The sequence below is a fragment of the Callorhinus ursinus genome, unplaced genomic scaffold (genome assembly GCF_003265705.2).
Source record: "Callorhinus ursinus isolate GAN/ISIS: 27379988/994484 unplaced genomic scaffold, GSC_fseal_2.0 scaffold77, whole genome shotgun sequence".
NCBI classification, from domain to species: Eukaryota; Metazoa; Chordata; class Mammalia; order Carnivora; family Otariidae; genus Callorhinus; species Callorhinus ursinus.
The window spans coordinates 3,174,322-3,194,038 of record NW_027397139.1 but is presented as its reverse complement, the minus strand read 5'-3'; the positions used below and the strand labels follow the sequence as shown (position 1 = coordinate 3,194,038).

Sequence of the window (19,717 nt, the reverse complement as noted above, 5' to 3'; positions counted from 1 at the left end):
GCGCGCGGGCGGCGGGCACCTCGGTCCCGGCTGCTGCGGACCCTGAGCGGACGGAGGCGGCTGGCCGCGGCAGCTGAGGCAGCCGACGCGGACCAGGTGGAGGGAGGGGTCGCCGGTGCACACCCGCCCGCCATGAAGCCCCCCGCAGGTACCGGCTGCCCCTCGGAGCGGCCCCGCTCCCCGGACCCGGGCGTCCCCTCCATCCTCGCGCCTCTCCCGGGGTCGCGACTCGGGCCTAGGAGCCGAGCCCAGTGACCCTCGAGGGGCTGGAGCCTGGGCGGGGATGGGTCGGCGAACCCGGGACCCCGCCCCCTCGGCGGCCGAATGAATGAACCAGCTTTTCCAGAGCTCCACTCATTCAGCCAATTCCGAGTGTGTGGCTTCCACTGAGCACCGGTCGGGCCCTGGGGGCGGACTCCGGGGGAGACCGTGAGCTCTAGGCGGAGTTGCAGAGCCCGAGACAGGCGTTCATCCCGCCCAGAAGCGAGCCAGGGCTTTAGGGAGTGGTCGGCGATGGGGCTGAGGGCGCTTCTCTCGAGAGGGCGGTCCCTGAGGGGCTTCTCGGGGGAGGTGGCCCATCAGCCCGGGCCCAGCGGGGGAGAAGCAGCTGTGCTGCTATGACCTGCGCGAGGACCTCCGCAGGTGGCGGGAACTGCGAGGGCGAAGGCGAGGAGGCAGGTGCACGCGGAGCGCGTTTGGGTAGCAACAAGTCATTTCGGGGAGAACACAGCTGGGAGTCCCTTTTATTTTAAGGACAGGGGGCGTCCTGAAAGGGTTTTCGTTATGGGAGCGATGAGGTGTGCGTCCTGTATTTAGGAAATTGCCCAGGCTGCTGTGTGGTGCCTCCCGAATTTTCTCTTGCTGGTCTCTCTTCCCCCCCGGGTTCTTTCTCCAGCCCACTGTGATGATAATTGCATTAATGATAATTAGGGTTTTTCAGGCCTCAGGAGGGCAGGAATGTTGTCTGCCTTGTTGGCAGCAGGATTGTTAGCCTGGGACAGAGCAGGCAGGTGGCAAGCTGAACTACTACAGGATGAATGCGTCCGCTCCAGTTTTCAAGTCCTAGCTCCTGCAGGAGGTTTTGCTGACAGTTCTCAGCGTACGCGCATCTCCTACCTTGTCCGAGCTTCTGGAGCCCTTGTTTGCCACCAAATGTAACACAGACCCACATCTTTTTTCTGCAGTTCTGAAGTCCACAATGCTCTGCAAGCAGAAGGATTTTCCCTAAGCTCATGGCAGTCAGTTGGCCGGAATATCCGGCCTGTCCTGGCTCAAGAGCCTTTCTTTTTCCCACTTAGTGTATGTTAGTGGTCCTCAGCTGGGGTGATTGTGCCACGCCAGGGGACACTGGGCAGTGTCTGGGGACATCTGTGGTTGTCACGACTGGGGGTGCTCCTGGCATTGAGTGGGTGGGGCCCCAGGGGTGCTGTTCAATACCCTACAGTGCCCAGGTGGACCCCCACCCCAGAGGGCGACCCAGCCATAGATGTTGATAATGTCGTTAAAAAAAAAAAACAAACGCTGCCCTAGAGACGCCAAACACGGGTCCCAGCTGGCAGTACCCTGCAAAGATCCCATCCCTCTTTAGTATTCACAAAAAGGCGGGTAGTCCAGGATCACTGTGGCCCTGGTCAACTCCTTGCCATGCCAGAGGGGAAAATGGGGCACAAGTGGGTGTTTCCTGGAGCAGCTTCTACTTATTCTGCATTCCATACTCTCCCGGGGGATCACACAAGCCTGTGTTCATTAATTCAAGTAATTTGGGGCAGGTGTAGGCATTTGAGACGCGCAGGTGCTGCAGGGATGCCATTGGGACGTCTGAGGAAGGAGCATGGAACGGAGGATTGGTAGGGTTGGGGCTCAGGGCAGATGGGACAGCCTGTGGGAAGGCCTGGGAGACACCTTGAAGAAAGCGGGTGTGGCTAGGCACAGGCCAGCTGTCCAGACCTGCTAAGCAAGACCCAATAGAGTGTGGATGGTGTTAGACCAGGGGTCAGCAAACCCGTCTGTAAAGGGCTTGCTAGTTTAGGCTTGGTGAGTCACTTAGTCTCGTGCAACATCATTTTGACCCTGTGGGCTGTACAAAAACAGGTTGTCGTTTGCTAACCCCTGGTGTAGACTCCAGTAAGGGTTGAGGCGGGGTGGAGCCCTGGAAAGGGGGCAGGAAGATCTGACAATCGGATGTTTACAAAGGTGGGAGGTGCACACGATGCACTGGTTCACAGGGTTGGAGCTGAGGTCAGACTGCGCCGGTTTGAATCCTACCTCTGCCGCTTGCTGGCGTGAGACTTGAATCCTCCAAATCTCCGGACCTCCATCTGTACGATGGGGGCCACACAGAAGCCAGAGTTCAGAACTGTGATCAGTGAGGGAATGAAAGTAAAACATATTTACCCTGAACACTGCCCAGCAGTTTAAGCGGCAGCTGTTTTTATAGACCACGGTCTCTTATCCAAAAACTCTTGGGGCTAGGGACATTGCAGTGATAAGGAATTTTTCCTGTTTTAGGAAAGCAATACGGTATAAATGTCACATTACATCAAGGGATGTCAGGGGTAGCACCCTTTAATCAAGTAAGTCAGGTGGAGGTGTATACCAAATATCCACCCCAGCTCTGCCGATGTTGCGGCTGGGTCACTGGGGGGGGTGTCTCGGGCCCTAGAGGGTGTTGAACAGTATCCCCGTCCGCCTACCCTGCACTTGACGCAGTAGTATCGCTCTGCAGTTGGGACAAGCACAAACGCCCTCAGAGATCATCCAGTGTCTCCCGGGGCGCAGAATCTTGTGCTTTAAAGGATCAGTCACCCTGTGCACCCCCACAAAGCCCTTGGGCCTTGCCTGCCTGCGCGGGGAAACCGTGCTTCTGTCCTTGCCCTCCAACCCCTGGTTAGTCTAACCCTGCTTCTGTCCTTGAGCAGACACACTCAGTGTGGGGCTCTGTCTTCTCTGTTCAGCCTGTGCAGGAGATGCCCTGGACACAGCGGCCCCGTGCTCCGTGGTGAACTACCTAAGATGGGACCTGAGCGCCCAGCAAATAGGGGAGCTCACTGTGGAGCTCATTGAGCAAACTAAGCGTGTATATGACCAGGTGGGCTCCCAGAAGTTTGAAGACGTGTCCTATGAGAGTACCCTCAAGGCGCTGGCTGATGTGGAGGTGTCCTACACAGGTAAATCCGGGTCAGGATCCAGGCAGGGAGGCAGAAGCAGCTCAGGCCTTGGAGCTCCTGGACCCTGGCCATGGGTGAGGCCTCCTCCTCCCCAGGCGGATGGTGATGGATATAGGAGCTGCCTGGGGGTAAAGGCATCTGCTGGGCAAGAGGCAGCCCGGAGGGCCGCTGGTTCCCCTGCATGCCCTGCTGCACAGCCTGGCATACTTAGTTCTCATGGGCTGCGTCATCTGAGGGTCCAGAGCAGGACAGCCTAACAGCACTCCCCTCTAGGAGCTGGCTCCCGTGCCAGCCTCCAAACCAGAGCCACTTCTTGCTCCTTCTCTCTGAGCAACTGAACTTGGCCCCCTTTGCTTTTCTTCTCCCCCCTGCACTTTGGGTAACCTGATGCCATTAGGTATCCTCATCACCACCCAACTGGGTCCTTCTCTCCTTCTTGGGGTCTGTTTGCTCCCTTTGTGAGGGATGAGGTGCTCAAATAGATGCAGAGCTGCTTCCCTGAGCCCCCTCTGTAGAGGTTGATGGTGTGGGGACAAGAGACCGAGATGGGTCTTGCAGCAGAGAACTCTGAGCTGAGGAAACCCTTGCTCCTGGATCTCTAGCAAAAGTCCTTTTTCTGGGAACCTTTGAGAATCTCTGCTGGGGGGTTCTCACGAAGCCTCCCTGTGCCGCGTTTGCTAGATGCCGTGGGTTTCTCTGCTGCCTTCAGGTGGGTGCGGCTCAGTCTCCCCCCTCATCTCTTTCTAGAGAGGCTCTTGGCAATTGCATGATGCTAATTCCTGCCTATTGGGCATAGCCCTGCCAGACACCAACTTCACTCCTACAGCTTTTTTTTTCTCTCTCCCCACAGTAGCCCAAGGAATTTTATTTCATTTTTAAAGATTTTATTTATTTGAGAGGAAGAGAGGGCACACGTGTGCATGTGTGCATGGTGGAAGAGGGGCAGAGGCAGAGGGAGGAGCAGGGACCCTGATGCGGGACTCGATCCCAGGACCCTGAGATCATGACCTGAGCCGAAGGCAGACGCTTAACGACTGAGCCCCCCCCCCACCCAGGTGCCCACCCTCCAAGGAATTTTAAAGGAAACTAAAATTGAATCATGGCATTCCCCCCAGCCAGCCCCTCAGTGTCTTTCCACTGCCCTCCGGACAAAGGCTAGAGTCCTTGATGTTGCTTTTGGTGCGGTTCGCGCCTCTCTGACCTTCCTTAGAGGTGTGAGTGCCCGGCCATGTGGCCGCTTGCACTTGCTCACACTCTCCCGTCTCGGGGCTTCACACACCCCCTGCTTTGGTAGATGTTGGGCTTCTCTGCAATCACAAATTAACTCCCCTCAGCAGCCCCTTCCCGGGCCCCCTCTGCTCTCACCGGCTGCTTGCATCGATCCCACACCACCGGCTGCTTGCATCAATCCCACACCCTGCACCATTTTGTTGTCACACTTGGTGCAGTCACAGGCACTTGTGAGCCTGTAAATCCCAGATGGACGGATGCTATTTCTGTCCTTTTCACTGTCCACTCTTGGGCAGCCGGCAGCAGTTCTTCCCAGGGGCCACGGGAGCAACCAAGCTGTGATTTGAATACAGATCTTACTCATGCAGAGTGTATGCTTTTTAAAACTAAATGCTCCGTTGAGATCTGATTTATATATCATAGAATTTGCTCAAAGCATGCATTTCAGTGGTTTTTATATTCAGTTATCCGACCATCACCATGGTCTAATTCTAGAACATTCCATCACCCCAAAGGGAAATCCTGTCCCCATCAGCAGTCACTTCCCATCTCCAACTCCCACCCCCATGCCCCGGCCGCCACGAGCCCCCTTCCTGTCTGTGGATGAGCCTGTTCCAGACGTGTCACCCGCGTGGACTCACAACCCGTGTGGCCTTCTGTGTCTGGTTCCCTCCCTGAGCGTCGTGGGCTCAGGGTCTGTCCCCGGGGCCGTGTGTGTGGGCGCCTCGCCTCTGTTCACAGCCAACTGACATGCCGGTGTGTGGGGGACACGTTGTGTTTGTCCACCCACCTGTCAGTGGACATTTGGGTCATGTCCACTTGGGTTATTCACAGTCCTGCTGCTGTGAATGCATGTGATTTTTGTGTGATTGCATGTAGGCTCCTAGTGGTGTGTTGCCAGGTCAGGCGGTGACTGTTAAAGCTTACGTTCTCACAACCACCCATGCTTCCTCTGACGAAATGCGAGTGTGCTCTGTAAGTTAGAAAATCGTTTATGAATTTAAAATGCTGCCATCAGCAGCCCTGACTCTTTTTCTGGAATCGAGTTATTTTAGCCTCTCTAGATCTTTTCATGCTTCTCTGTTACAGTCCTTCTTTCCTTGGAGTTTGGGAGTTGAGTCTGTTTCCATCGGACTGTGAGATCCCCGAGGACATGGATGACAACCATGCCCCTTTCTTCCTTCCAGCACCCAGCCCAGGGCCCAATGTGGAGAGAGCGTTCACTGAACAGATCGGCAGACGTGGATGAGCTGCGTGCCTGGCGGGGTGAGGTTGCTATGTGCCACTTTCTACCTGGGGCCCATTTTCACACCTGTCTTGTTCTCCCCCCGTTTCAGTTCAGAGGAATATCCTTGACTTCCCGCAGCACGTTTCTCCATCTAAGGACATTCGGATGGCCAGCACAGAGGCGGACAAAAAGCTGTCTGAGTTTGATGTGGAGATGAGCATGAGGCAGGATGTGTACCAGAGGATTGTCTGGCTGCAGGTGAGGATGCAGCGGGGTACCAGGCATGTTGGAGGTAGACACTTGGGGGGCACAGACCAGCGTCCGGATGGGCACTGCTGGATCAGAATCTCTTTAGACTTGGTCATTCTGTTCCTCAGACTTGGGAAAGTGGAGAGCTGAGGGGCCCTGGGGGTGGCTGGTGGGGATCGCTGCGTGACAGTGCAAACACCCTTAAGGCCACTGAACCGTGCGTTTAAGAATGGCTGAGGCGGTAAGTGTTTGTGTTTTGTTTTACCGCAATAAAGAAACGAGAGAATGACAGAGACAAATGCAGAGGAACGCAAACGATAGAGCCTAAAATGCCTAGGACTTTGTAAGCCTTCCCTGCACCCACCACATGGTTTCCTTTTCCTGACCTCGAGGGGTACTCCGTAGGGCTGGTGTCCTGCCTCCCGGGTCTTGGCTGCTGGTGTCGGAGCGAGCCGTGGAGGTGGACAGTGGCGCTCCTCTGTTACCTTCGCGCTTCTGTCTCCTCGGTCAGGAGAGCACACCCGCGTGCTCTGGTGCAGGCATGCGCGGGCGGCCTGTGGAAGCACCAGCAACATTTTGTATTTAGTTGTAGCTTTGAGACCTTTGTAGGCGTGTGAGCACCTGTGTATCCTTTGCCCCATTTCCCCCAGTGTAATGTTTTGCGAAACCAGTCACCACCACAACCAGGATGATGACCTTGAGCTACCCACCATTCTCATTCCCATTTAACCATTCACCTGTGGGAGGTGCTCTGGGCCGGCTTTAGTTTGGGCTGTTCCCAGGAAGCAAGCGCTCGTGGACAGGTTTTGCGTGAATGTAAGTCTTCATGTCTCTGGAATGGACGTGCCCTTGCCGAGTCGGATGGTGGTTGTAACTGCTCTCCCCGGTGGCCGCACCATCTCACGTTCCCTGCAGTGATGTTTGCGCAAGTGCCTCGGTCTCCCGCCGCCTCACCAGCATCTGGCGGTGCCTCAGCTTTCCCTCATACAGAACTCTGGTTGTCTTGCTCTAGGAGAAAGTTCAGAAGGACTCGCTGAGGCCAGAGGCCATGCGGTACCTGGAGCGACTGATCAAGCTGGGCAGGAGGAACGGGCTGCACCTGCCCGAGGACACTCAGCAAGTGAGTACCAGCTGTCGGGGGTGGGGTGGGCCCCCCTGTTTGCACGTGGTGTCTGAGGGCCCAGCCTCTGGCTGGGTGCCCACCTCTCTGCTGCCTCAGTTCTGGGGAGGGAGGTCTGTCTGGAGTAGGTCTGCCTTTGCACCCACCCTGCTCTGGATTCTTGAGGTTTATGGTGTGCACTCCCTCAGCCACGGAGAGGGCGCGGTGCAGGGGGCACACCTCATCAGTCCCCTCCGTGACTTCGGTGCATTGGCATTAAGGAAAAGGTCACTGTGGCTGGGGGCTTCTGTTCTCTGTACCCTGCTGCAACAGCATGGCTTCTCTCTGATACCGCACATGTGGGGGTTCCCGCACCATGCCGTTCTCTGTGACACCAGCGGGTGTCCTACAGTCAGACTCGAACACGCTTACCTGGAGGCAGTGTCTGCTCCCACAGCTTCAGGGCTTGGCCCCTCGAGGCTGCACTGACGTGATCCAGGTTGTTATCTCTCCTTCTGACTGACCAGCTCTGTGGTTCAGAGGTTCCCACCACCTCTTCCTCATGTTCAAGTCATTTGCTAGAGCCGCTCACAGAACACAGGACTGACTTACTATTACTGACTCATCGTAAAGGGTATAACCCGGAATGGCAAGGTCTGGGGGAGAGGCACGGAACTCTGCCCCCCCCACCCCCGTGTGCACCACTCCGGAAGCTCTCTGAACCCCGTCCTTTAGGAGTTCTGTGGGGGCCTCATTGTGTGGGCATGACTGATTAAACTACTGGTGATTGATTGAACCTGCAGCCTCTGGCCCCTCTCCCCTCCCAGGGTAGCAGGGGGTGCCACCAGCCCCCATCCTCAGGGGCTTTCCAAAAGTCATCTCGTTAATATGCACTCGAGTGTGGTTGAAGGGGGCTGGTGATAAGCAACACGATGGGCCCCACTCCTCGGTCCTCGGGCTGTTGCAGTTTCTTGTTACCATGGAAGAAATTCCAAGGGTTTTAGGAGCTGCGTGCCAGGAATGGGGACGAAGACCAAATACACGTTGCTTATCGTAAGTCCCAGCCTCACAGATGGCATCTCCTGCGTTCTGGCCTGGATCAGCGGGCGAGGAGGGCCGTGCCTGCCCCCTGTCCTGTGGTTAATTGCTGAGGATCTTTGTTCGCCCCGTTCCCTCCCCGTTTTCTCTGCCAGGCAGCCACGTAAAGGAGATGGCTGGGCTGTGGGCTCTGGACTGGCTCGTTGGCACATAAGTGCCCTTACGGGTGAGCTGTTTACCATTCCCAGGAACTGGCCACCCCTCCCGGTCAGCGAGACCCCCCAGATGGGAAAGCACCAAGACACAGGAAAGACACAGTTAATGCCGACACTAGGTCCGCGTCCAGAGCTCAGTGACTGTCCCTCTTGTCACTTAGAACGGACGCCAGCACCTCTAGCTTGTGGTTGAAGAAACCAGGACTCCAAGGGATGAGGCATGTTTGTTAACACCAGTGCCGGTGAGGGGCGCCCGGCTGTCAGCGGTAGAGCGTGTGACTCTTGCTCTTGGGATCGTGAGTTCCAGCCCCACGTTGGGTGTAGAGGTCGCTTAAAAATAAAAATCTTTTTTTTTAAATACGGGTTTCTTTTTTTAATTAGTATGTTTTTTTGAGAGAGAGAATTTGTGTGCGCATGAGCCAGGGAGGCGCAGAGAGAGAATCTCCAGCAGACTCCCTGCTGAGCATGGAGCCCAACGCGGGGCTCGATCCCAGGACCCTGAGATCATGACCTGAGCTGAAACCAAGAGTCAGACACTCAATCAACTGAGCCACCCAGGTGCCCCCGTAAAAATAAGAGTCTTAAAAACAAAAGAAAACCAGTGCCAGTGGGACTGGAGTCAGATTCCATCCCAGGACTGTGGGATCTAGAGTCCAGTGTGGCAACTCCGCTCCGGCGCGTGCAGGTGTTACAGTCGGCCAGAGCAACGGAAGCACAGCTGCTGTTTTCATTTTTTATAAAGTAGGCTCCACACCCAACATGGGGCTTGAACCCACGACCCCGAGATCAAGAGTCCCATGCTCCCCTGACTGAGCCAGCCAGGTGCCCCACAGTTCTTAAAGCTCCATCACGTTGTTGAAAGTCCGGCGTGTGTGCACGGGGGGCCGCACAGACAGTGACTTGGGGGCCACCTTGCCGGAAGGGACACAGGGAGCGCCATGTGGAGCCGGGGCAGGGGGCTGGGTGGGGGCCCCAGAGCGTTGTCTCGTTCGGCGAGGGCATATGCTGTTTCCCTGCCACGTCTCAGAACCGTAAGTGGCACAGCTTCAGTGAGATGAGGAAGTGAGTGGCAGCGCCCGGCGCAGGGTTGTGGCCGGCGAGGCTCCGTGCTCCTGTGCAGGCTGGTTCTGAGCCAGGGTCTCGCCCAAGGAGCCCCGCGTTGCCCGCAAAGCTGTCGGGCGCACTTGCCCTGCCCCGCCCCCACCTGTCCTGCTATCGCAGAGCCCCTGTCGTCAGGCCCAGGGCTGGGTTCGGCTCCAGGCCCCCCGGAGGTGGCGGTGGGCCCACGTTGTGGCCCCACGGCACCCCCTCCTGTGCCACGCCTCGCCCCTGTCAGAAGTCTCCACGTTGAGGCTTAGCCCTGCTGCTCTGTCAAAATGTCCGAAAGCCTAGGCTGTGGACTCTGAAGGTAGTAGGGTCCAGAACGCTCTTGTCTGGGACATGTAACCGATGGGGACACTAGCCGAGGTCCCCAGGGTCTCCAAGGCCGCTCAGTGTGGAAGCTGGTGTCTGTGTTCTGTTGGCGCCGTGCACAGCAGTGTTAGAACCTGATGTCTGTGTCTTTTCCGTCCCTCTTCTCGCCTCCCTTGTCTCTTCTCCCCGTAGGGAGGGAGCCCCCAGCCCTGGTGGAAGCACTCCACTCACAGCTGTGCTCCTCCCTCCAGAAAATCAAGAACATTAAGAAGAAGCTGAGCCTTCTGTGCATCGACTTCAACAAGAACCTGAACGAGGACACGACCTTCCTGCCACTCACACGAGAAGAGCTGGGTACTGGCGGGGGGCGTGGGTGGGGGCGGGGGGCTGATTCGCGGCCTCAGGACCCTCGCAGGCCGTGGCCACCACCCGCAGGCTTCCGAAGTGTGGGGACATCTGTGTGCCACCGCCCTGGGCGAGGGGTCTTCCCTTGGAGCAGTCAGCACTTTGGAATCTGTGTTTCTCGATCCTTCCTCGAGCAGTGCCCGGAGCGCTGGGTCCGGCGGCTGAGTTAGCCAGGATTTCCCCATTGAGGCCCACGCCCCCACCTGTTGCTCTTCTCGTTTCAGTCCTGTAAGAGGATCATATAGACTCAATCCTGGCTGCTGCTTGTTCCCACACCTGGCTGTAGGTGGGAATTACGAAAGGTTGGGGCCGAGGTGTCTTTTTTAATTTGTGGTCCTTGATTCTCCCGCCCCAACTGTTTCATTTCAAAAAACTTCACCCTGTGGGAAAGTTGTAAGGACCGTAGCGTGGGAAGCCCTGTGCCCTCGGCGTCCCCGAGCTGATGGTGCGCCTTCTGTCCTTTCCGTGGACACTGCCACACGTATGTCCCTCCCGCTGTGGGAGAGTCGTGTGTAGGCCTGTGAGCCTTCCCCGGGAGCGCACCTCGCACTCGGAACAGCCGTGTCGTGGAGAACACAGCCCGCGTCCCCCTGCACCGCTGGCCTGGGGCCTCTCGTTGTATTCTTCTCCACTGTCGGGTCTGCTCACGGAGCACCCGCTACATGGAGTTTTCCTGGCTCTTTAAGCTCCTTTTCCGATGAGCCGCTCCTCAGCCGTTCACATAAGTGTTGTCCTCTCTCCTGACGTGGATGCTTTTGAAAAGCCCAGGCCTCGGTTTTGCTGCTGCCGGGGGGCTGGCCGTGCCGGGCCTCGTGGCCAGAGCCTCCCCCCCCACCAGTGCCAGAGGTTCCCCCACTCCCCCCGCACCCGGAGGCCCCCGAGGGCAGCTGGCTTGCAAAGGGGCCCACAGTGGCAGGCCTTCCCGAGCAGGGCCTTGAAAGCTCAGTCAGCGCTGCCCTCTGCTGCCCTTTGTTCTGGTTCGGTCCCTTCCGTGCCTGGGCCTCGGGCTGCACGTCCCCCCACGTGGCTCCCCGTGTAAGGACGCGCCCACTGTGTTTCCTGGCCAGAGGGGGATCCCGGGTCTCAAATTCGGCCAACAAATTTGCTCGCCCACACCCTCGCGTGGGCCGGCTTTTTGGCCCATTTGTTTAGCTTGAGGGACCTCCCGTGGAGCAGAGCCGGCCGGCCTCAGAGTGTGGAGGCGGTGACCGTGGCCAGGACGGCCTGGTCGGCAGGCCTACAAGTCCTACTGAGCAAGGGTGTGGCGCGTGTTGATTTTCTTCTGCTTGCCGAAGGGAGAGTTGGTGTCCCTTTACAGAGTCTCGGACAACGTGTCTCTCTCTCTGTCCCCTTCCCCCTGAGTCTCTGCTGCTCGGTGAAGGCACTCCTCTGCCGGGTTCCTCCCTGGTCGGCAGCAACTCTGGGGGTGCCCTGGAGCTGCAGCCCCTCCCATGTGCCGCTGGGTGAAGCTCCCGCAAACGGTCTTCTGACCCCATCATCGCTTGTGCGTTTGTGTGCCGGTCTCTCGAGTCAGCACCCTCCCCCAGTAGTGGCTTTATCTGCAGTGGTGGTGTGGACAGAGGCCCCGTTACTCCCAGGGTCGTGGTCTGCTGCTGTCCCTGTTTTGATGCTCAGATTGTCCCAGTTACACTTCAAGGGTCTCTGCATCTTGAAGTGTCCCTGTTACTCTGTGAGCACTTTTCTTTGAGACTTGGGTTCCAGGCTCCTTTTGTCCTCGCCCTGGCCTGGGCGGCTCTTTAGAAACCGCGACGTGGGTGCCAGGCGTGCCCATTGCTGCTGTGGGCCTGTTGTTCCCAGGCTCTGTCCCAGAGCTAGGAAACAGGTGTCTGCACACGTGCACACACACACACACACACACACACACACACACACCCGTGCACACAACCAGCACTGCCCACCCTGCCGCCCAGCGTCCCTTCTCAACTGTCCGGAGGGCCCCGGGCGAGCTGGCCTTGGAAGGAGCTGTGGGCCAGCTCAGAGCCAGGGCTGTGGTGGCCCCTGGAGGTTTTCAGTCTGAGGTGATGCACCCGGATTTCTGTCTTAGGAGAACATTTCGGCGCAGGGAGCCGGGTGGGGGCCCTTGCAGAAGTGCGGCCCATCAGGAGGGCGAGGGTGGCATCTGTCCACCCCTGGTGTCGCTGTTGGGGGAGGGACGAGGGAAGACACTGCAGTTCCCGGAAGCCCCCTGTGTCGGGGTTGAGCCGAGGGGAGCTTTTCCTCCCTGGGAGCCCTGGTGGGAAGGGCAGCAGCTCTCGGTCTTCCTGGAGGGGCTCAGGGCAGGGTAGGGAGGCCGGGCCTGGGTCCCTGTTCCCTGTAGGCTCCCAGTCCTACCCTCTTGCATGCTTCCGGCCCCAGCTGCACGGGCTTGGCAGCTTCTTGGGCCTGTGGCAGCCCTGGCTTTGTTCCTGTAGGAGGCCTCCCGGAGGACTTTTTGAACTCGCTGGAGAAGGCTGGGGATGACAAGTTGAAAGTCACCCTCAAGTACCCACATTATTTTCCCCTCCTGAAGAAATGCCACGTGCCTGAGACCAGGAGGAAGGTGGAGGAGGCCTTCAACTGTCGCTGCAAGCAGGTGGGAAGGCGATGCCTGGAAGTCGCGGGGCCTGTCCCGTCTGCCCGGTGCCTCCTGGGCCGGACTCGGGGGTTGGCGAGCCCCGGGCAAGCTCAGCCTGCCCCTCCCAGACTTCCATGCCGGCTCTGGCTCTGGCTCTGGCTCTGGGCCCGGGGCCACAGCTCAGGGTCTGACCCCTTCCCCAAGCCAGTCCCGTGTCTGCGTGACCATCCGCTGCTCCCGCGCCTTAGCTTCGGTCATCCCCTCTCTCTCTCTCCAGTGGCGTTGCTGGGGCTTGAGCTGGGGTCTGCAGACGCGCCCTCCCCTTTTCTGTGTCTTGTGTGGTGGCCTGGGCCCTCTAACTGCGGCCTGGGGCGTGTCTTCAGTGCACAGACATCCATTCCCACACAGACGCTTGTGTTTGTGTCCACGCCGCGGTGTGGCCTCGCTTCTCCTGTTCAGTGTCTCCAGCAGACGGGGGTGAGCTCCCCGTGCACAATGCCCCCTGCAGCTCACCTGGCCCCACATTGCTCTCCACTCACGGCCTTCGAACCCTTCACGGTTACACCCTTTCTGGGTCCAGAAGGGACCTGAGGATTAATAGAGATGCATGTGTTATGGCAGGACCACAGGGCAGCCATGGAAACCTAGGCCATGGGAAGTGGGGGTGGGGATGAGATGCAGCTGGCTGGGTCCTGGCATCCCAGAACTGTGCTGGCCACGGGACCCAAGTGGGAGGTGGTGGGCCTGATGCCCACAGAGCTGGTCGTTGGTCGGTTCCAGGAGAATTGTGCGATCCTCAGAGAGCTGGTGACCCTCCGGGCCCAGAAGTCCAGCCTACTGGGATTCAGCACGCATGCCGACTACGTCCTGGAGATGAACATGGCTAAGAGCAGCCAGGTGGTGGCCACTTTCCTAGGTAACCCTTTGCCTCCCCCAGCCTCCCGCTGTGGGTTCCAGGAGTGGGGTTCAGGTTATTCTTGACTGCGATGTGATGGGGCCTCCGAGAGCCACATTCTGTCCACCCTACAGTGGGAATCCTAACACCTCCCTGACCCCTGTTCAGCCTCGAGGGGCTCGAACCTGATGGCCGAGTGTAGGGCTCTGGGGTGAGCCTGTGTCTGCCCCTGCGCTGCTGCCTCCCGGCGTGAGCTCTGGGCAAGCGTCCCCACTCTGGCCATCCTTTTCTGCTCGTGGAAGGAGACTGAGGTGCCCCTGCCCACACCCCCACCTGCTGCAGGGCGATGTCTGTCTGGCTTGTGCCGGCAGTCTGGCCTTGCAGGTGGGGTGCTGGGGCCATCGTGCTGCGGACCGGGGCTGGCGGGGGAGCCGCCGCAGGGTAGCCTAGCCTTCCCCTCTGCCCTCCGCAGATGAGCTGGCCCGGAAGCTGAAGCCCCTGGGGGAGCAGGAGCGGGCCGTGATCCTGGAGCTGAAGAAGGCCGAGTGCGAGAAGCGGGGCCTGGACTTCGACGGGCGCATCAACGCCTGGGACATGCGCTACTACATGAACCAGGTGGAGGAGACCCGCTACAGTGTGGACCAGAACCTGCTCAAGGAGTATTTCCCCATGCAGGTGGTCACCAAGGGCTTGCTCAGCATCTACCAGGAGCTGCTGGGGCTGACCTTCGACCTGGAGGAGAGCGCCACCGTGTGGCACGAGGACGTGAAGCTGTACTCTGTGAGGGACTCGGCCTCAGGGAAGGTCATTGGGAAATTCTACCTGGACCTCTACCCAAGGTGCGGGGGAGCCCAGCGACCCTTCTTTGCGCCTCAGCGTTCCCGTCTGTGGAATGGGTTGTGGGGCTGCCACGGTGCAGGGCTGGGTGAGGGGCCGGGGGTGCCCACCGTCCAGGGAGGAGGGTGCCCAGGAGGTTCCGCCCGAGCCGTGGGACGGAGTGTGGGGCAGGCCCCCGGCTCCCGAGGAGCAGCTTTGAGCTGCTCAGTCTGTGCAGGTGCCTGGGCTGGCAGATGGGTCGGTGAGGGGCTCCTGTGGGGTCAGGAGCCCTGTGGGCCGGGCAGTGTGTGCAGCAGATCCCTGGCTGGGCCCGACCCTGCCTCCGTCCCCAGGGAAGGGAAATACGGGCACGCGGCTTGCTTCGGCTTGCAGCCCGGTTGCCTGCGGCACGACGGGACCCGTCAGATCGCCATCGCGGCCATGGTGGCCAACTTCACCAAGCCTACCCCGGATGCCCCCTCCCTGCTGCAGCACGACGAGGTGGAGACCTACTTCCACGAGTTCGGGCACGTGATGCACCAGCTCTGCTCTCAGGTGGGTGCAGGGGCCTCGGGGACGGGGGCGGTGCTGGTGGTTGGTGCATCTGGAGGCAGCCGCCTCCCTGGACAGTGCCCCACTCCCTGGGTCACCACCGAGCCCTGCAGCCGGCTGGCGTACCGGATAGAAGTGTCTCAGCGGGGCTGGGGCTCTGCGGTCGGGGTCAGTAGTGCCTGCAGCCAGCTGTCCCCTCACACGGTCGTCCCTCTGTGTGTGTCTGTGCCCTCTCTTCCCGTAAGGATGCTGCTCATTGGGTTAGGGCCACCCTCACTCGTTTTAAGCTGAACGTTTCAGTGATCATTAGTTTACCAAGTTAGGTAGCCATCACGGCTACCGAAACGTGAAACATCTCCATCACCAGAAAGAGCCTTCGTGCCTCGTGGTTGTCCCCCTGCCGCCCCCACGAGCCCCCTTCCCGTCCGTGGACGTGTCACCCACGTGGACTCACACCCCGTGTGGCCTTCCGTGTCTGGCTCCCTCCCTGAGCGTCGTGGGCTCGGGGTCCGGCCCCGGGGCCGCGCGTGTGGGCGCCTGGCTCCTGTTCTCGGCCGCGGGACGCTCCTGCGCGTGGGATGCCCTGAGAAGTGTGTTTTGAGCAGAGGGTTTGACTTTGGTGTTCAGTGCACTGCCTTTTTTCTTTCACAGTTTTCACTTTTTGTGTCTCGTTGAAGAGACCGTTTTCTTCTAATCTTCCTTTTCCAGAAGTTTGGGCTTTAACTCTTTGTGTTGGTCTGTCATCCACTGTGCGTTAAGCGTCGTCTTGGGGTGACGGCGCTCAGCGGCTCCTCAGGGCAGGGCAGCGTCTGCAGCCCTGGGGCCTGTGTGCCCCGGCCGCCTTGCCCTGTCCACGCTCCCCTCGCCTCTGCCTGCCTCCGCACTGCGTGCCCACGGGGGATGTCCCGGATCTGGAACATTCTTTTGCCAGTGACTCACGGCTCCCTCATTCCCTTCAGGTCTTTGCAGAGACACGTGCTCGCTGTTGGCAGTTCTGTAAAGTCGCCGCGAGCACACAGAGTTCGCAGATACCGAAGCAGGGCTCCCGCGGGCACACAGGGTTAGGGCCCTCATGTCATGCGTGCTTCTGTTTATAGACACCTCTGATGGGTGCTGCCGGTTCGTCACAGTGGACTCCCAGCCGACTGCGCTGTAGCTCACGCACCTGACCGTGTGCTGTCTCTGCACAGCACGGCCTTCTTGCCCTCTCAGGGAAGGCGGAGACCACTTCAGCATGGCAGCTGGGATCCGTTTTATTTATCTTTAAAGATTCTATTTATTTACTGGAGAGACAGAGTGAGAGGGAACACAAGCAGGGGGAGTGGGAGAGGGAGAAGCAGGCTTCCCGCAGAGCAGGGAGCCCGATGCGGGACGCGATCCCAGGACCCTGGGACCATGACCTGAGCCGAAGGCAGATAGATGCCCAACCGACTGAGCCACCCAGGCGCCCCTGTTGGGATCCATCTAAACAGCCCAATTGTTTACAAAAACATAAAAACGGGGGTCGGGGGTGCTCTCAACAGGGCATGAAAAGGGCACTTGTTTACAGCCGGAGCTAAAGCCCAGAGGCAGAGCGTTAAATGACCACAAAGCGCCACAGGTGTTGGTTTTGGGGTTAGAAATTTTAGCAAGTAGGCGAAGTCGCGAGTCAGGTCTGTGCGTAATGAGGCCCAACATTTGTCCTCTCCCGTTCTGCCTCCCTCTGGGCCTTGAAGGGACTTGCCCAGGGTGGCCGCCAGAGCTGGGTTCTAGCACGACTTCAGGAAAATGTCTGACCTAACAGTGGAGAAAGCACAAGGTGCCTTCAGCACACCGCCATTCTGTTGTTTCCAGGCCTGTGCCTTTTGGGGTCTAGGGCTTTTTTTAGAGCGTTGGCTTTGTGGATGGAGGAAGGGAACCCAGGTGGCCCGCCAGGGATGGGTGTGCTCCCTGTGTGTCCTGGGCTGGGATGGCTTTAGCAGCCCCCCCCCTTCCTGGGAGCCTCAACTGTCCCCCGTCCCCAGGCACTGGGACCTCACGCAGCCTGCTGTCTGCTTGCCTAGCTGTGCCTGCCGGGAGAGCAGAGCATACCGCGTGCCCAGGCAAGACCAGCAGCTGGGAGCTGGCCAGGCAGGGTCCGGACCTCCCTGCAGCTCTGCCCGCCCCCACAGGCGGAGTTTGCCATGTTTAGTGGGACACACGTGGAGCGGGACTTCGTGGAGGCACCTTCTCAGATGCTGGAGAACTGGGTGTGGGAGAAGGAGCCGCTGCTCAGGATGTCCCAGCACTACAAGACGGGCAGCGCCATCCCCCAGGAGCTGCTGGAGAAGCTCATCCAGTCTCGGCAGGCCAACACAGGTGCCCGCCAGGAGCCGCCCTCCTGCCCAGGGGCCTCTGGGAGGCCTTGGCCCCGAGGTTAGGGGGGCGGCGGGGGAGGCCAGGCGCGTGCCTTCTCGTGCGGGAGTACAGAACCAGCTTCCCTGTGCCCTTGCACCCGTCAGGTCTCTTCAACCTGCGCCAGATCGTGCTGGCCAAGGTGGATCAGGCCCTGCACAGCCAGACGGCTGCAGACCCCGCGGAGGAGTACGCCCGCCTCTGCCAGGAGATCCTCGGGGTCCCAGCCACGCCAGGTAGCCGCTTGCCAGGTGGGCCCGCGGGGGGCGGGGGGCGGGCAGGGTCCCGCCGGTCCCGGAGTCAGAAGGACCTAGTGACGTGTGGAGGGAGTCAGGCCAGTCTCTGGGTGGTAGCTGAGGCCCGGCAGGGAGCAGACGGCCGCTGGCCCCCTTGCTGCTTGGTGTTCCCGGGCCTACGGGCTCCAGCGTGCGGCTGGCAGCTGGTGGGTGTGAGCAGCTCCATCCTTTCTTGCTGCCCCTCCTGCCGCTCAGGCCGTCTGCCGCTTCCCTCCCCGCCGGTCCCCGAACTCCCTCAGCGGTGCCCTCCCACACCCTGCTCTGGAACAGGCCTGGGAGGTGCCGCAGAGAGCAGGGATTTCATACCCTGGGGGCAGAGAGTAGGTCAGGCTGTGATGCCTGTCCTTGCGCGTTACCGCAAATGCTTGGATTAGCACCTGTGAAAATTGGGATTTCAGTGTAGGTGGTAGGGCATTGCTTCATTCTACAAGCACTTAAAAATGCCTTCAAAAAGCTTAGCCAGCGCGTGCTTTCCACTGTAGGGCGTGCCTTGATTTATCCTCTTGTGTGAACTCTTCAGCGTCAGCAGGTAGCGGGCCGAGTTGTCCAGCTACTGCTTTCTTGTGGGGCCCATTCCTCTCCTCCTGGATGTGTGGGTCACCTCTGATGGGGCTGATTTGAGGCTCCCTTCTCCCGGCAGCGGGCACTGAGGGGGCTGGGGGATACACTGGGGCCGCAGTGAGAGCCGTGCCACGTCTGTCCCAGGGACCAACATGCCTGCGACCTTCGGCCACCTGGCAGGTGGCTATGATGCCCAGTACTACGGCTACTTGTGGAGCGAGGTGTACTCCATGGACATGTTCCACACGCGCTTCAAGCAGGAGGGCATCCTCAACAGCAAGGTGAGGGCAAGCCAGCCACTCAGTGGGAGGGTCGCCTGCCTGTGGAGGGAGCAAGTGACCTTTCAGCACTGCTCCCTGCTGCCCGGGACCAGGGGAGGGGAGCGGAGACACCTGCTGGTCTTTGCTGGGTGCTGGAGATGGGCCCTCTCTCCGCCCTGAGGTTTGCCACCCTAGACCCTCCTGGGGCTGGGGGCTCAGCCAGCTTTCCAGACCTGTGTTTTTCACCACAGAAACTCAGCCACCTGTGTTGTGGGCTTGGCTGGGGCTTCAGCCTCTGTGACGTGAAGGGCCTCGCAGTGTCGTGAATGGGTGGGGCTCGGCATGCACATGCTTGTGACTAACACGTGTGCTTGCGCGTGCATGTTCTCTCTGATGCTGGTGCAGACACCCACGAGCCCACCTGTGGCCAGGAGAGGGGATACTCGAGGACTTAGCACCCCCACCCCTGTTCCCAGCAGGTTGGCATGGACTACAGAAGCTGCATCCTGAGGCCCGGTGGTTCCCAGGATGCCAGCGTCATGCTGAAGCTCTTCCTGGGCCGAGACCCCAAGCAGGATGCCTTCCTCCTGAGCAAAGGCCTGCAGGTGGACAGCAGCGAGCCACCAGCCTGCTGACGCCCCAGAGCCCTGCCAGCCCAGGCCCAGCCCCACCCTAGCTCCTGCCGCCCTGTTGCTTTAGCCCCCAGTCGGGAAATGGGGCGGCCTGCAGCTCAGGGCGGGGGGGGGGGCAGGGTGAGGAGAGGGGGTGTTCGTCCTCCCTGTTCATTCCTCCTCTCCAGTCTCCTCGGTGGTCAGCCTGGGCTGGTGGGGTCTTATCCTCGAGATGCCTGGGAAACTTTGTGTCCAGTCAGGCCCGCCGATTTGTTGCACTAATCCATCCCCTTCTTGGGAAGTTTTCTGAGTGAAAAGACGGTGGTTCTTTGAAATGCAGCCATTAAAAAAAAAAAAAAAAAAGAAAGAGACTCTTGGCCTGGTCTCTGGCTCTTGTGCTTCTACCGCAGACTAGCAGACTGTCCGTTGTCACACGGTGCGCCCGTCACCCCCGGATGTGCTTGGCGATCAGCCCTCAGGCCAGGGACACGGGGCGGTCGGAGGCTGCGCTGTGCTGGCGCACTCTGGGCTGTGACAGGTTGGGGTCTCGGAGCCTGCTGAGCTGTCGGACTGCGTGCGGGGGTGCCGAGGGGAATCGCGGAACTGGTGTGCGGTATCGCTCACCAGGAGGGGTCTGTTTCCCGCCAACCTCTCCCTCCCTGTGCGGCCCCGGCCCGTGTTGGACCAGGCTCAGGTCTTCCAAGAAGGTGGGAGGCCACGCCCGCCCGCCCGCG

The 19,717-nt window shown here is 59.6% G+C and overlaps 1 protein-coding gene across 2 annotated transcripts; it reads left to right on the top strand.

Moving 5' to 3' along the window:
• THOP1 (thimet oligopeptidase 1) lies at positions 1 to 19,337 on the top strand. 2 transcript variants are annotated; one of them, XM_025861151.2, is made up of 13 exons: positions 1 to 148; positions 2,955 to 3,167; positions 5,735 to 5,883; positions 6,887 to 6,994; positions 9,891 to 9,993; positions 12,477 to 12,637; positions 13,400 to 13,535; positions 13,987 to 14,353; positions 14,684 to 14,885; positions 17,033 to 17,219; positions 17,363 to 17,491; positions 18,257 to 18,393; positions 18,852 to 19,337. In XM_025861151.2, exons 1-13 carry the CDS (start codon positions 133 to 135, stop codon positions 19,005 to 19,007), a joined length of 2,064 nt encoding a protein of 687 aa, XP_025716936.1. In that variant the 5' UTR covers positions 1 to 132; the 3' UTR covers positions 19,008 to 19,337. The 2 variants fall into 2 exon arrangements, with proteins under 2 accessions (XP_025716936.1, XP_025716935.1); XM_025861150.2 differs by having other exon boundaries at positions 18,849 to 19,337.
• Positions 19,338 to 19,717: the final 380 nt, after the last annotated feature.

Excerpts from the sequence above, each read along its gene's own strand:
- THOP1 (XM_025861150.2), top strand. Across the intron at positions 14,354-14,683 it reads TACCTGGACCTCTACCCAAG|GGAAGGGAAATACGGGCACG; the intron begins GTGCGGGGGAGC and ends CTCCGTCCCCAG. Across the intron at positions 18,394-18,848 it reads AGGGCATCCTCAACAGCAAG|CAGGTTGGCATGGACTACAG; the intron begins GTGAGGGCAAGC and ends CCCTGTTCCCAG.